The sequence below is a fragment of the Hypanus sabinus genome, chromosome 3 (assembly GCF_030144855.1).
Source record: "Hypanus sabinus isolate sHypSab1 chromosome 3, sHypSab1.hap1, whole genome shotgun sequence".
Lineage (NCBI taxonomy): Eukaryota > Metazoa > Chordata > Chondrichthyes > Myliobatiformes > Dasyatidae > Hypanus > Hypanus sabinus.
The window spans coordinates 114,288,145-114,303,898 of NC_082708.1; the positions used below are offsets into that span (position 1 = coordinate 114,288,145).

Sequence of the window (15,754 nt, forward strand, 5' to 3'; positions counted from 1 at the left end):
ATCAAGTTGAGTTTATTATCATGTGCACGAGAACTGTTTCCCTCTTCGGACTGTCAAGGTCATTTGGCAAAGTGCCTCAGCAACAGAACACTTTAAAATCAACAAGACATTCTCTGGCTGGTGGCGAGAAGAGTGCACTTCTCATCAGGGTGGGCCAGGATCTAAAGGCCACTGCACATTGCCCATGAGATGGCCATTCGTCCACTTACAGACCATGTCAAAAAAATCTGGAAGGGTATTCAGTGACCTTTGTTAAAGCTCATCCTGAGTAGCTGTGTAACTGAGGGCTCTGTATACTCCCAGCCACTCTCCAAGACACTTAGTGGGCCAAGCAACTGCTCCTGCTGGAGATCATCAGCTTTTTGGAAGCCAATTGCTGGTCTTTCTGAAACCTGATAGCCTTACAGTGGAAGGGGAGGTCCACAGGAAATGCTGCTGACTAGCACATTGCAAAGTGCCAGAAATTCTACATACGTCTGTCTTTTTCCTCCCACATCTCAAAGACATGTGGGTTAGTTGGTTAATTGGCCATTGTAAAATTGTTCAAGTATGTGGGTGAGTTGTAGAATCTAAAGAGAACAGAGGAGAATGTGGAGAGAATAAGTGACTAGCATAGAACCAATGTAAATAGGTGTTTGATGGTTTACAGTCAGTAGACTAAAGGACCTGTTTCTGTGCTGTCTGACATTATGACAATCAGAATGGTCCTAATTAAGCTGTTTAATCACACCAAAACAAATGAAAAAATGCACAACCATTCATGAAAAGAATGGTAATGAAGTTTTTTTTTAAAAGAAAGTTAAAAACCAAATTTGGCTAAATCCAACAATAGCACACTTTGGCACTTTGACAATATTTGGGCATTAGAACTCACCCTGGTTTCTGAAGTTGTGAATTGAAAATACCAGGAGTAAAGAGTTTCCTTTGTGATTCCAAAGTTAATTATTCTTTTTTGTTATAGTGTTGCTCCAAGTCAAGATACTTATGAGAATGTAATCAGTTGTGTTAGGTGTTCAATTCCAAACTCACTTTTATTGACTTTATTGACATTAAACTAATAAAACTCAAATCAAATTGCTGTTGGGGTCCGGTCCAGAGCCCACCTTTCAGGTCTTGCTCCGGTCTGCGGACTCCGGGCCTTGCAGCCAGCCCTCTTGTCACCCGGAGCCATTGGATCATCTTGGCTTAAGGAGGTACACCTGTTGCCTATTAGGGGGCAGGTGTTTATAGGGGGCTTGGGGACTGAGCCTAGTTTGGGGGTTATCCTAATCTGCTGGCTCTGAATCCTGCTCTGTACCTGGTCTGCTGGTTCTGTATTCTGTTCTGCCCTGCTTGGAATCCTTTTCTGCCCTGGTTGCTGCCCTACTCTGTATCTGTTCTGTCCAGGTTTGTCTTGTTTTCCTGCTTCTCTTGTGTGTGCTGGTTCTGCTGTTCCACTGTATTTGCCTTGCCCATGCTGTCATGCTGTCTGTTTGCTTCTCCCCATTTACTAGTGTATCCTGGTTGTCCTGCTGCTCACCCTGGACCTAGCTCCCTTTTGTTCCCTTACCTCTGTTGGGTAAGCCAGGTCATTGCTGTTACCCCTTGGGTGGTTCTGTCCCTTGCCTCTGTTGGGTAAGCCAGGCTGTTGCTGTCCCTTCCTACACCTCACCTCTGATGGGTTGTGCCCTGCACCTGCCCAGGCCTCTGTGTTTCTGCTTGGGAGGTGGCCCTGCCTGGGATCCATGCAGCTGGCCCTGAGGACTCCGATCCTTTTCACCCCTTGCTCCCTATGGGTTGTACCTGCACTTGCCCAGGTGTTCTGTGTCTTGCCTGGGCCTCTGTGTTCCTGCCTGGGAGGTGGCCCTGCCTGACCCCTGGGATCCAGTACCACCTGCATTATCCCTTGCATGCCACGGCATCCCATCCTGTCGTACCCCTAGTACTTCAGTGCCTGTGTCCTGCGTTTGGGTCCATTCCATGTCTGCTCCTGACAATTGCTCATTCACCAGAATATAAATCACTGCTGTTAAGATTCATTGTGAGGTTAAATCATACAGTTTGATCATATTATTGAAGAGCTGCAGAGAGTGCAGGACACTAGTTGGTTCCTATTAAAGAGATCATTCTGATGCCTAAACAATAGCAAATTTCTATCATGGACACCACAGTGGAGGAGCAGTTAGTGTAACACTATTACAGCTCAGGACGTTCCAGAGATCCGGATTCAATTCCGGCACCACCCTGTAAGAAGTCCCTGTCTGACCTCCTGGTGGAATGTCTGGGTCACTTCCAGGTCTGCCAGTTTTCTCTCACAGTCCAAAGATGTACTGGCTAGGTTAATTTTTAATTGTGAATTGTCCGGTCATTAGGTTAGGGCTAATCGGTTTGTTGGGTGTTGCTGGGCAGTGTAGCTCAAAGGGCCAGAAAGGCCTATTCCACACTGTAATGCTAAATATGACCAAATTTTATAGTTTAACATCAACTCCATGGCTAATTAAGGTGCATTCCTTGCTGAGTGTTCCACATCTCAAAATCTTCATGTGTTACAAATGATTGTACCTTACAAATATTTGTTAATCAAATATTTAATGCACGTATTTAAAATAAATGATTGAGCCCTTTTCTCTGAAGGAAAGCTCTTTTTTAAAAAAAAATAGCCAGAAGGCTAACAAAGAAAATCAGATTTCACACTGATTCATGTAACTGGTGCAAATCTTTGAAAGCTGGAATGAAACAACAGGAATTTGCACACAGAGGCCAACAACTCAAGCAAATTTGATTTGTTTCTTCACTTCAATCCCTATCAGGATTTACCATGCATGAATTTTCCTGATCGGGGAACAATCTGAAAAATATTCTGTGGAACATTAATATTAATCCTATTACTTTTAAAAAAAAAAATCTGGAAATGATACAAATAACATTTTCATTATAAATACATAAATACTTATATTAACAGCACTGACAGGGATGAAGATTCCTTTGTCTATGCTTTTAAAAGATATGTATGCCTGTTTATTGTAAATAAATTAATATCTGTATTATGAAAAAAGAAAGGAATTTTATTCAGACATATGAAATATTCAGACAATAACCTAACATAATAATTTCCATACTTTTTTTCATTTCCTATAGGAAAAATAATGAACTTATGTTCTCTTTAGATCTAACGAAAAGCTGGTCTATCATTCCATCACTCACTGCTCTTGGGAAAACAGAATTTATAAACCTTTCTCTCTCAAGATTGTCCACGAGAGGTGCATAAAATTACTTTAGTGTTCACCAATTGATGTCCGGTTGAAAAGATCAAAGACAAATAAGAGAAATTTTTTGAAGTGTACAATCTTGTTCATCAAGATAAGATTTATAATTTTGTAAGAAATAGCAACATACTGTGCATATATTTTCCATTACATTAAACACACCAGTGATTAATCCTTATCAAAAAAAATTTAGAGTATCAAAGAAATACAGCAAATAATTACTTTAGCTGTGTGATTAATGAATCTGCCTGAATTAAATCAACTTTATTGATCTTGATCATTATTTTCTATACAATTTAAAGCAGTCTTCATTCAAATAGCTGGGAAAGTTATCTCCATTTACTGTTTTTCATTTTCTTCTTGCAGTACTCCAAGCAGCCTTATGTGATAGCAAAGAAATCTGATTTGGTAAATCACTGATAAAAAATTGCTGTGATTGTTCCTTGATCAGAAAACTTAAGCCTGTGATAAACAACAAATGGTGGAAATATTTAAAATAACTATGTGCAGGAAATATACAGCAAGCCACAAAGTAAGTTCACATTTTCAGCAAATGTTATGTTGTCCATCCACTTATGCTGATTGTCTTGCAGAATGAAAAATAAAACAAATTACATTATACAAAAAGACAAACTGGTCCCTTTGCACAATCTCCTTCTGTGTGACACAGCAGTATTAGTTATATCTAACTATTGAAAATACCACAAATAAGCATAATTGGAAAGCCGAGGATCATCTTGGGCAGTTTCCTTTCACTCTTGCTACATTTATGTGCTTTTAGATGTTGGCTAACATTATGATTTAAGTTCAGATTTGGAATATTTTTCTTAATGTAGTTGCTAATAACATATCTCTTAAATAAAATTCTTAAGATTAATATCATAACAATAACTGAAATAAAGTAGTTATGTCTTCACAAAAATCTGTCCTTAAACTGCACTACCATAACTTTAACACATTCAAGCAGTGTAGTACTCACTAAACATATGCATAAACCCGAAACTTTGATTGAACACATTGAGCGCTCAATAACAGTTCCATCTGGCAGCAATCATGACTACTGTCTGCCAATGTCTTTAAAGATTCATGTTAGATCGATTTTGAAACTGCTTCAAAGCGACATTGTAGTACATCAGCTTATTCCGAATTGACAGATTGAAAACCAAAACATAAGATTCATAAGCAAACCAACTTTGATCATATGTAAACCAGACAGATATGTCGCAAAATATAGACACTTCTTCTCACTTACTTTGAAGTAGCAGATGAATATGAAGCAGAGCGGAGCAAAGTACTGCAGTATCAGGAGATAAGTGGTGTAGACAAGCCTCTGGTTTTCTGATGGCCACTGGTCAAAACACAAATACTTCACAGCAAACTCCGCTGAGTATCTAGCGTCGTACTGGATCTGGTCGCTTGTTAGAACGTGGAAAAGTAGAAAAGGCAGTGCTGTGAGGATGGCCACTGTCCACATAATGGCAATGCTTAGGTAGGCATGCTTGTTGTTGGGTCTCCAACCACGGGGGTTGATGATCAACTGGTGGCGCTCCACAGCAATCAGCACCAAGGAGAAGATGGAGACAGTTATGGAGATGCACTGTATCATGGTATTCAGCTTACACATGGCCTCACCAAAAATCCAGTGGTCCATGAACGTATAGACAAAAGTGAAAGGCAAGCACATGATACTGATGAGCAGGTCGGAGACTGACAGGTTGACAATCAGAATGTTTGTGACATTGTGCATTTCCTTCTGTTTCATGATGATAACAATTAGAAGTAGGTTGCCAGAAACCCCGAAGATCATGATAGCACTGTAAATCAGAGCTAATATGAAAATCATGGCAGATGGTGAATAGCATTGGTCAAAATGATCAAAGGTGAAATTTCTCTTTGAAAAGTTAAAGAGAATGGAAAGGTTTCCAGCGGAAAGAGAAGTTGTACCATCCATTCTGCTTGCAAACCGTGCACTGTGGGCGACAAAAACTTTGGTGATGGCGTCTTCTGGGAAGAATGTTCTTTTCACAATTCATGTCATTTCCATGTTTTCTTAAACAAAGGTATCTTTCTATAATTGAAAATAAATATTACCAAAAATACAGTGAATGAAAAAAAATCCCAACTGCTCAGGATCAAAAGAAAACAATTGTCATCATCTAACTTTGGAAAACTGAAAACTATGGTCATTCAGCCACTTACTTTGTAGGATCGAGCAATCAAATAATTGGGTCTAGAATTTAAGTGGCACCCCTTTGGTGTTGAATGCCTGATACTGTTATCAGATAACTTGATTCTCATACATCTAACACTGTGGTTTAGATGTTCATTGATAATAAAAGGTTTGTAAACTGAGATTCCAGGAAGCAGGTCGAGATATGATACTTAACATTGTACCTCCTAAAAAAATGAAACTTTGAACTGTTGTTTGCATATGAAGGCATTTGCAGAAGACATGCAAATATTGTCCCTCTGCAACCTATCTTCCTTTGTTTAGCTAAGGACGAGCATAGCCCTGTTGCAAAAATTTAGCTCAGAGGGACTGTCTGTCTTAATTCTTCTCTGAAGTATTCAGTAACTGCTGTTTGCCTCCAGTAATGGCTTTGCTTCATTCTGCCACATCATTACCTCCAGAATCTCATGAGGATAGTAATTAATATAAAATACTGTATATAAATCCTATAAAATTAGGTCAAATTTAATTATACTATTATTACTTTTCTAAAGTTGATATTGTTTTATAAGATTTTATTCTGCTACAGGCTCCTCTTCAGTAAGGTACAGGACATGGTGTCCTTTCATGGGCAAATCAAAAGACGTGGGGTTAGTCTCCAAACACAGAGCTCTGCCACTTCACTGCCTTCTCAAATCTCCCCACTGTAAGACTGCTTGTCATTGATGAATCATTGTCCATGGGCCCAATCCTGCCACTAGTTCTACCCATCTGACCCAGACACTGGCTTTGGGTTAAACAAGTTTGTTTGCAATACCAAGACGTATTTGATCTCTGGACTTCATGACCTTGATGTTCTGTTGCATACAAGAATGATATATGCACCTTATGTTGGAATTTAAAAAGAAATGATTTTGGAAGTGATCGGTTACTTTGTGCACTGGGACTACATTGGCAGATTTGACTCTGGTGCCTCATATTCACAACCCCACATATTAATTCAAAAACAACATTAATTGAGCAATGTGGTAGTCAAAGAGCATTGAGGGCTATCCTGTTATTAATCAAAATGCCTATCCTTACCTGTAACACTGCCAGGGAGTCTCAGATACCTGTCTTCTTCCAGGTAGAAAGAAGTTTCCATTGTTACTAATTCCCACCTCAAGCTTCCTGAGGCATCCCTAAATATCTCCATGACTCCCACAAATACTTTCAAGTCTCACTCTTGCTGCCTATTTCTGAACATTCTCCATTAAACCGGCCCCCAATCCCTCCTGTGACAGATTCAATACCCCCTTCCTCCATCACTGATGTCAATCCTGATAGGTAACCCAATTCCATTCTGTGTTGGTAATTTCCCTCCTTTGCACTCTCCAACTTGGGGTGTGTGTCCCACTATCTCTTCCCCCAAGGACTCCACTCACCACATCCCCAATCTTCCCTCCAGTCCCAATCCCAGTTCCCGAGCAAGCCCCCCCTCTGCCCAATCACCATGCTTCAAGGTGCTGGGAGATCCAAGGCTTTATTTATTTATCTCTAGATTAAATCTTTTCCATCATAAGGACCATCTCTTTACACCTTTGATCTTCAGTTTAACTATTTATCCACTCCTTCACTTCCATTTCAAAATACCTTCATCCAGAGGATTTTGCTTGCCATCCCAATCCACATACTTAGCATTTCTAAATCCCTGCTAACCGGAAGTATCCTACAGAGTTTCATTCATTCAATAGTCCTGTTGCTGTTGAATTCAATTACTCCCCAAACACTTCCATTCTTACCTTTTAAAATATTTTCCTGGTCTCATTTCTGTAATCTCTTCATTCTATCATTACCCTTCATACTCTGACCCAGGCTTTAGTATGTAAATTGCTTTAGCTAGAATTTTCTGTCTCCTACTGTACGTAGTGCTCCCAGTCTGGCCTCCTGTATACTGGGGAGAACCAATACAGATTGGGAGACCACTTCGCTGAGCACCTCTGCTCCAACTGCCACAAAAAGTGGGATCTCCCGGTGGCCACCCATTTCAATTCTACTTCCCATTCCCATTCTAATATGTCAGTCCATGGCCTCCTCTACTACCATGCTCAGGTTGGAGGGGAAACACCTTACATTCCATCTGGGTAGCTTCCAACCTGATGGCATGAACATCAATATCTCGAACTTCTGGTAATTTCACCACCCCCCTGCCCGCTTCACCATTCCTTACTCATGTTTCCCTCTCTTACCTTATCTCTATATCTCCATGGTCCCTGTCCATCAGACTCCCGCTTCTCAAACCCTTTATCTCTTCTTCCCTGACTTCTGCCTATTTGAACTTAAGATACATAATACCAATTGATCTATTTATCATTCAACAAAGTCACTCCAGGTAGCCTGGTGTGGATGAGAAAAATACGGATCATTATGTGATTACCTACTCCATGTAAAGGACAGCACTTGTGATCACTGTATGATGGTGTCAAATATTGTATAAGATTTTCCTCAGATTCAATCTACTATTTTTATATATTAGCTGAGAAACACTTACAGTATTTGCTTGCTCTCCTTTTCTGAATTGGTGTTTTTCTGTTGAAATAAACAAGAGCTAGTTTTAAATAGTGGGATCTCAAAATAAAAATTTCAATGCCTGTAATCAATTATTACAACTCAAATTCTTAGAATAATTTTAAAAAGCAAATTTTATTTGGATATTCTAATTTTCTTCTTGAAGGAAGATAAAAATTACAAACTATTTCACTGATCTCAAATTTTATTCTTAAATCAACTCTAGTCAAATAAATTGTCATATTTCTTTTGGACCGAATATTCAAACAAAATATTAGCAATGAGAAATCATTGGATTTGATTGAATTTAGCAAAACAATTATGGAATAAAATACTTCTGAATGGATTTTTCAGCAATAAATTTTAATGAGTAGAAAAATCATTACATCGATTTCCTCATCTGAAATTCTAATCAAGTCCTCTTAAGTGAAGTGTGACATTTAAAATATATTAATTTTGAAATAAATTACTTCTTTATAAACTACAATGTTGAAAGTTTATAATGAATAATTCACCTTTTCTTTGAACATATATTTGCTTAAGTTATCAGTGCACAAAAGGACAATATTTCTAAGTGATTAATGGGCATTCGTCATATTTAATTCCAATTTAAGAACTAACTGATGAGAACTAATAGAAACTGGAAGTGCTCAGACAACCCTTCAGGACAGTATATTTGCTACATCACACAAATGCAGAGTAGTCAATGAAAGAGTACATGAATTTCAACACACTTGGGGGCCTGAATACATTTAAAAAATTGCAAAAAGTTGTCAGAAAGCTACATTTTCAGAAAAAAATTTAAGAAGAGAAAAAGGTCATGAAGGTGGATATTAAGTCCTTTGAGAATCCGAATCTGAAAGCAACTTTGGTTGGTTAAGGTGGGAGTAGATGGTAGGTGGGACTGGGAATTAAATATAAAAGAAAAGATACCCAAGATATTCATTTCTAACACAACTTTTGCTTTCAATAGCTGACTGAAAACCTCTTAGCAATATACCTTTGACAATTCCAAAGATTCAAAGTACATTTATTATCAAATTACGTAAGCAGTATACAACCCTGAGATTCGTCTTCCTCACGACAGCCACGAAACAAAGTAAAACTGTGGAACTCATTCAAAGAAAAACATCAAACCACTCTCCACGCGCAAAAAAAGTGCAAATGGCAACAAAAAAAACAAGCAGAAAACACAATACAAACACAAAATTGAAAGAGTCCAGGCATATTCAGTTCAGCTCAGTAGTCGTTATTTGCAGGCCGCCCAGATTCAAAATCGGCCAAAATAACAATAATAACAAATGGCACTTGCTCATTAACAGGGATTTTGACTCCTTTTACATTTTGAATGGGTTCCTTGAATTTTCTGGAACTTACCAGTATGAGGAGCTCATAGGGACGGACAAATCAATCTATCAATGTAAGCTCTGGGCTCGCTGCTGCTTTCCTGAGTTACTCTATCAGAGGCTTTTATTTTCCCTGTTGGAAGCTAGTTCCGAATACTCAGCTGGATATTTTCTTGGTACCCGAGTTAAACTTCAAAGTTTTACTGTTTGAAATTTAGTGTTCTAAATTTAAACTTTATAGGCACCTACTTTTTCAATTTACTTTGCCTGGTTTTGTGAACGCTGTTCTTTCCATGAGTCAATGAAACAGAGCAGAGGGCCAAGTTGAATCACAGAAATGCTATGGAACACAAAAAGGACATTTTGTAGAAGTGTAATCCTGTTAGTTCACAGTTCTTTCCTCAGAGAACCATAAATGATTCCTTCTAAACTGCATGTCTGACTCTCTTCCGAAGGCACTGATTAAGCTTCTGCCAGCCTTGCACACAGTATAATCCACATCATGACAACAATGAGTAAAGCAGTTTTCATCAAATCCCCCTTCATCAAAAATAAATTAAATCCATGCCTGCTGGTTCTGGAAATGGGAAGAATTTCCCCTCACTTAAACTTTCAAAAGCAGTCACAATCTCCCATAACTCTATAGAGTTATACTCTTATAAGCCTTCATCATGGCAAGGAGCACCACTCCAAATTCTCCAATCTAACCTCACAGCTGAAGCTCTGAGCTAGTCCAGTGAATATGTCCTGAACCCCTCGAGATCCCTCACGACCTTACGAAACTCTGGTGACCAGGGGTGAACGGGGTTGTTACCTAATCAGTCTTCTGTGCAGCCGCAAAATAACTCCCCCACTTTTGTACTCTGCACTTCTAAATATGAATCCCAGGATCCCATCAATTTTAATAACCTCTCTCAATTTGTCTTGTTATTTGAAAAGACTTAAACACCTGTACATCCAGATCCCCTTGCTCCTCCACACTTTTAAGAACTGTGAAGCATGCTCAACATTTTCTCTCTTCCTTTCTGCTAACACGGATCAACTCATAGTGATCTGCATTAAATTTCATCTGCCACTTTTTTGCCCAATTAGCCAGTCTACCTGCATCTTCATATGCATATTTTATTACCTCTCAAGGTTCAGAGCATTCTAGAATTCCTGTCAGCAAGTAGGGAAATTTTTCTCTGATTCTTCATAGTTCACTATACCATCTATTGTAGTGTCATCTGCAAGCTTATTAACATCAAAATTGTGCATATTGATGACAAACAGCAATAAGCAAAGCACCGATCTCTGAGGTACACCACTATTTATGGGCTTCTAGTCCGAGAAGCAACCTTCCACCATTATCCTCTGCTTTCTACTGTCAAGCTAATAGTACGGTAATCATGAACACAGGAGATTCTGCAGATGCTGAAAATCTTGAGCAACACATATAGAATGCTGGAGGAACTCAGCAGGTCAGGCTGCGTCTATGGAGAGGAATAAACAGTTGCTGGTCTGGCCCAAAAAGGATGATTCATTTCCATAAATGCTGTTGTGACCTGCTGAGTTCCTCCAACATTTTGTGCATGTTGCTTTGGATTTCCAGCACCTGCAGACTTTCTTGTGTTTACAGATGCTGCCTGACTTGCCGCATTCCTTCCAGCACTTTGTGTGTGTTGTGCATCCAATCAGCCAGCTTTCCTTGGTTCCATGCAGAGAGGCCGACAGTGTGGAACCTTATCAAAGGCCCGACTGGAGCTCATGAATAGAGCACCTCAACCACCCCTCCCTCACTGACCACATAAAGAAGTTTGGTCTCTGGGCACACTACTGCATGTGTCATGTCTCCCTAGTGATCCTTTCCTCCCAGGACTGTGTGCAGTAGTTGCTGCTTTTTCCTGGAAATTCTGGTTTACCATGGAAGGAATTGCCGGGAGAGTGTTGGGTGGCACAGTAGTGTGGGGACGGCATGATTGTGCAACAGTTAGAGTAACTCTATCAGTGTCAGTGACCCTCGTTCATTTCCCACCACTGTATGTAAGCAGTTTGTACATCCTCTCCGCAGGGGTTTCCTCCACCTACTCCAGTTTCTTCCCACAGTCCAAAGATGACGGAGGAGATATCAGGAGTAAGTTTTTTTTTTAAAACGCAGAGAGTGATGAGTGCATGGAATGGGCTGCCAGCAACGGTGGTGGAGGCAGATACAATAGGAGTCTCCTGGACAGGTACATAGAGCTTAGAAAAATAGAGGGCTATGGGTAACCCAAGGTAATTTCTAAGGTAAGGACATGTTCGGCACAGCTATGCGGGCCAAAAGGCCTGTATTGTGCTTTAGGTTTTCTATGTTTCTATGAATGGTTTAGCAGGTTAATTGGTCAAATGGGCGTAACTGGACAGCATGGGCTCATTGGGCTGGGAGAATTTGTTACTGTGCTTTATCTCTCTAAATAAAAATAAAAAGTAAAATAATAGACAATGTGAAAACTGATGAGCAGAAGGCATCAGAAAAGATGTACTTAAATTCAACAAGCTGTCGGTCCAGATTGGATGCATCTTAGATTGCCGAGGGAGGCAAGTTGTGAGGGATTATGGAAGGACTTGCCATAATCTTCCAACGATAAGGGTATGTCCAACAATTACAGATCAGAAAGTTAAATCATGGTCTGCTTACTGCTTGTGGCTGACTGGAATGCAATCTATTAAGTACTGAAGCAGGACACCGGCAAATCCCAGTGAGGATCAGTATGCTGTAAGTGTGCTCTCAGGGGCTTGCTGGTTTTGGAACACCCTTTAAATGCACCAGCCAATGTAATACTTGTCTGTCACACCCTGAACAATACTGTGGAGACAGGGACTGGACAGGACAGAGCACTTTGTCGAGCAGGAAAAGGATGGGGAAGAAGCTCTAGTCAAAGCAAGAGCGGTGGTACACACTGCTAACTTGGGCAAACAAAATTAAACTCAGTATTTGGCCCTGTCACATCAAGGTGCAAAGTCTTCTACCATCACCATCAACAACTCCAACTGCAAACTTTCCCTCTGGCTTCTCCTTAACTTCCACCATCAGAAACCAACCCTGAAAACAGCCACTGATTTTCACAGGATGAGCTTGAAGGTGATTGGAAACTGGACAGATATGGGCATGAGGATGTGTAAAGACAGAAAGGAATTGGTGTACCTGCACACTGAATTAGTATGGGAATGATAATTTGGAGAGACTGGGAAAAGGCAGAGCGTGGGAGCTGGATGAAGAAAACATTCAGAATGTAGCTGACTGTGACACTGCACTCATCTTCCCTGACCTGATGAGGTCATTAAACTACCAGTGGCTCGGATGCAAGAACAGAGATCACCAGCTCCTGCTGCCGTGTCACTTTTTAAGAGCGCTTCTTTGAAAAGCTTCTCCTCACTTCATGGCCACAGATTATGATACCCATATAATCTCCACAAATCATTCTGTGAAATGTCAATGAATCTTGAAGCAACCTTGGTGTGTCTGAAATCCACCTTCTACCTGCTTGTGTCAAGCAGCTAACTCAATGTCTAGGAAGTGCTTAGATGGGCGTATCAGTAGCATGGCTGATGCTGAGTCATGTATACTGTTATCGACTAGGACGTCCAGAAATAATACCTTGAGAGTAAGTGCCATGCACTCTGATCCCTAAGTCCATAAGACATAGAAGCAGAGTTTGGGCCATCAAGTTTGCCCCACCATTTGATCATACTGATTTATTTTTCCCCGCTATCCCATTTTCCAGTTTACTCCCCACATAACACTTGATGCCCTAGCTCATCAAGGAGTTATCAACCTCCGCTTTAAAATTTCCCCAATGACTTGGCCTCCACAGTCACCTTTGGCAATGAATTCCACAAGGTTCACCACCTTCTGCTCAGAGGCTGTACTCTCTGGTCTTAGACTTACCCACAAATGGGAACATCTGCAAATACACTCCATCTAGGCCTCTCAATATTTGGTTTGTTTCAATGAGAACTCCCTCATTCTTTACACACCCACGAGTACAGGCCCAGAGCCATCAAAATCTTCTCATATGTTAACCCTTTCATTCCCAGGATTATTCTCGTGAACCTGGATACGAGGCCAAAACTGCTCACAACACGCCAAATGTGGTCTCACCAATGCCTTGTGAAGTCTCAGCCTGGCCCACCCCACTCCATGGCTCTCAGCCCCTAAAAAAATTAAGATTCACCACAGCCACAAAGATTCCACAATGTGGAAATCAGTGCAAAGAGAGCAAAAGGAAAGGAGTTTGAGATATATTTAAAAAACACTTACTTAGATGACCAGAACACAAGAAAAATTAAGAGCAGGGGAAGAGAAAAGATGGGTAAGCTAAGCAATAACAACAAAGATATTCTATGGCTTTATACAACATCCTCAGAACCTTATCATCAGGATCCTGTTTAAATAAATACATTTCACATTGTCCATTTAATTTTCTTTCTAAATCCGCTTTGATTCCCTTTGAAGTTACTGATTTTAACTTGAACATTGATTCCATTGGGCATTTCTGTTTCCCAGCAATGGCCCCTCTTCTCATTGGTAAGGTCAGGGAGGAAGTAAAGAAGACTGTAATATATAGGAATAGAATCTGGCTGTTTGGCCCATCGATCTGCTCCACCATTTCATCATGGCTGATCCATTTTCCCTCTCAGCCCCAATCTCCGGCTTTCTCAGAACCTATCAACCTCTGCCTTATATATACCTATAGGACGATAAGAAGAGTGAAGGCACACATCCAACTATTTAGGAACCGCTTCTACCATCAAATTTTTGAATGGACCTTGAACCCATGAACTTCACCTCACGACTTTTTTGTACTACTTATTTATATACACACATGCAGTTACCATAATTCAATTTTTTTTAAATTATGTATTGCAATATACTGCTGCCGCAAAACAACAAATTTCACGACATATGCCGGTGATATTAAACCTGATTCTGAGAACACTTAGTGTTTTAGTATTGTTTAATGTTTAAAATAATATTTAAAAAAATTTTTGCCACAGCAAAATGTTTACACTAAACGTGTCAAGCTTATTCGTTCAACACTGGTGGTCATAGTTGGGTACAGAAACTAATTGGATTCTTGTCGATTTTTAACTTTTTGACTTTCACTAATTAACTCTCCAACTAATGTTTAGATAAACAAGCACCACATTAACCTCGCTCTGTAATAATAATACGCTGAAATGAAAGACAATCAGGAGCATGTTTACAGACTGGCAATCGGCGGTTTAGATCTGTCCAACTGCGGTGTTCTTCCTGTATGTCAGACTAACTCCGATTATTGTTCCCCCTACAAACCACATCCCTCGCCCCCTGCCCACAGCAAAGAAATGACCTCCGTCCCCAATCTCAATCTCCCAAACATTCATAAATTCATATTTCTTTTTTCACTTCATTTTCTTCCGCCCCTGCCTCGCCAACTTTTCTGGAGTTTGGTCCATCGCTCTGTCTCTCCCTTTCCTACCACTCTCCCGTTAACTGAGGGCCATCTAACAGTCTCAGCTCTCCTCTCCCCCGACTCTTTTACCTCATCCGGCGCATTTCTCCGTGGTCAGTCACATTTCCTCAATCGCTCGCCATCTCCGCCCCTCGCATTTTAATCCTTTCTCTAACATGGGCATCCATTTGAACAGACCAAACACAAGCACTGGAACAATACCGCACAGCTTTGCATGGACTGGCCCGCGCACAGACCAACCAGGTCGGCGAGGAGTTTTGAGGGAAGACGCATCTCTTCGCCGTTTGATGCAGAAGTCCATTATTGGAGAAAATGATGTAAAACCATAAAACCGAACAAGCCGCTTACCAGCTTTAGTTTAAACTATTATTTAAATAACGCGATTGCGAGTATTAAATACAATATATAAACAAAAAGAATTAATGGCCGTTTCATTTGCAGAGAACACTGTTTGCAATATACTTTGAGCGCATCATGTTCCAATCATGGAACTCAAAAAGTAACAGCCTAACTGTGCTGTCTAAAAGTTTCCACGAGATGCCACTAAACAGGGCATTTCGCGCACTAGTGGTTAATCTATAATACCACTGCCCGGGAGAAAGCACTGTTTGCTTCATTTGATACCACTCAGGCTTCTCTCTTCACTGGCAGGTCAACGATGCAACTAAGCAAATACTATCATTTCTGCCCTACTTTGCCCAGAAACAATCGGTTATTTCATCTGCAGAAAGCGAAACGGCGCTTTCTAAAAAAAACATGCAAAGCCGATATTTTTAAAGGGAAATTTGTGTATATCTATTTACAGTTTTGAACAGTGATGCAATGTTTATAAAGCTGGTTTTGAACAAAAGAACTAAACTCACCTATAAGCAGCCGAACCTGCCTTTTGCTGTTGTTCCCGGTTCTTTAGTGAATAATTTATCAATGCGAGTTGCTCCCTTATTACTTACAGAGGAGGCGGGGTCTCAGAGC

The 15,754-nt window shown here is 40.3% G+C and overlaps 1 protein-coding gene across 3 annotated transcripts in view; it reads right to left on the bottom strand.

The window, feature by feature from the left end:
• LOC132391585 (neuropeptide Y receptor type 1-like) overlaps positions 1-15,735 on the bottom strand; it is a 28,128-nt gene extending 12,393 nt beyond the window's left edge. Inside the window, exons 1-4 of one of the 3 annotated variants that reach the window (XM_059964962.1) lie at positions 15,646-15,684; positions 9,558-9,648; positions 7,946-7,983; positions 4,498-5,313 (exon numbers count right to left, since the gene is read on the bottom strand). In XM_059964962.1, the coding sequence (XP_059820945.1) occupies positions 4,498-5,196 (699 nt within the window). In that variant the 5' untranslated portion in view covers positions 5,197-5,313; positions 7,946-7,983; positions 9,558-9,648; positions 15,646-15,684. Of the gene's footprint in view, positions 1-4,497; positions 5,314-7,945; positions 7,984-9,557; positions 9,649-15,645 lie in introns of all 3 variants that reach the window. The other 2 variants (XM_059964961.1, XM_059964964.1) reach the window with 2 other exon arrangements.
• Between the last annotated feature and the right edge of the window lie 19 nt (positions 15,736-15,754).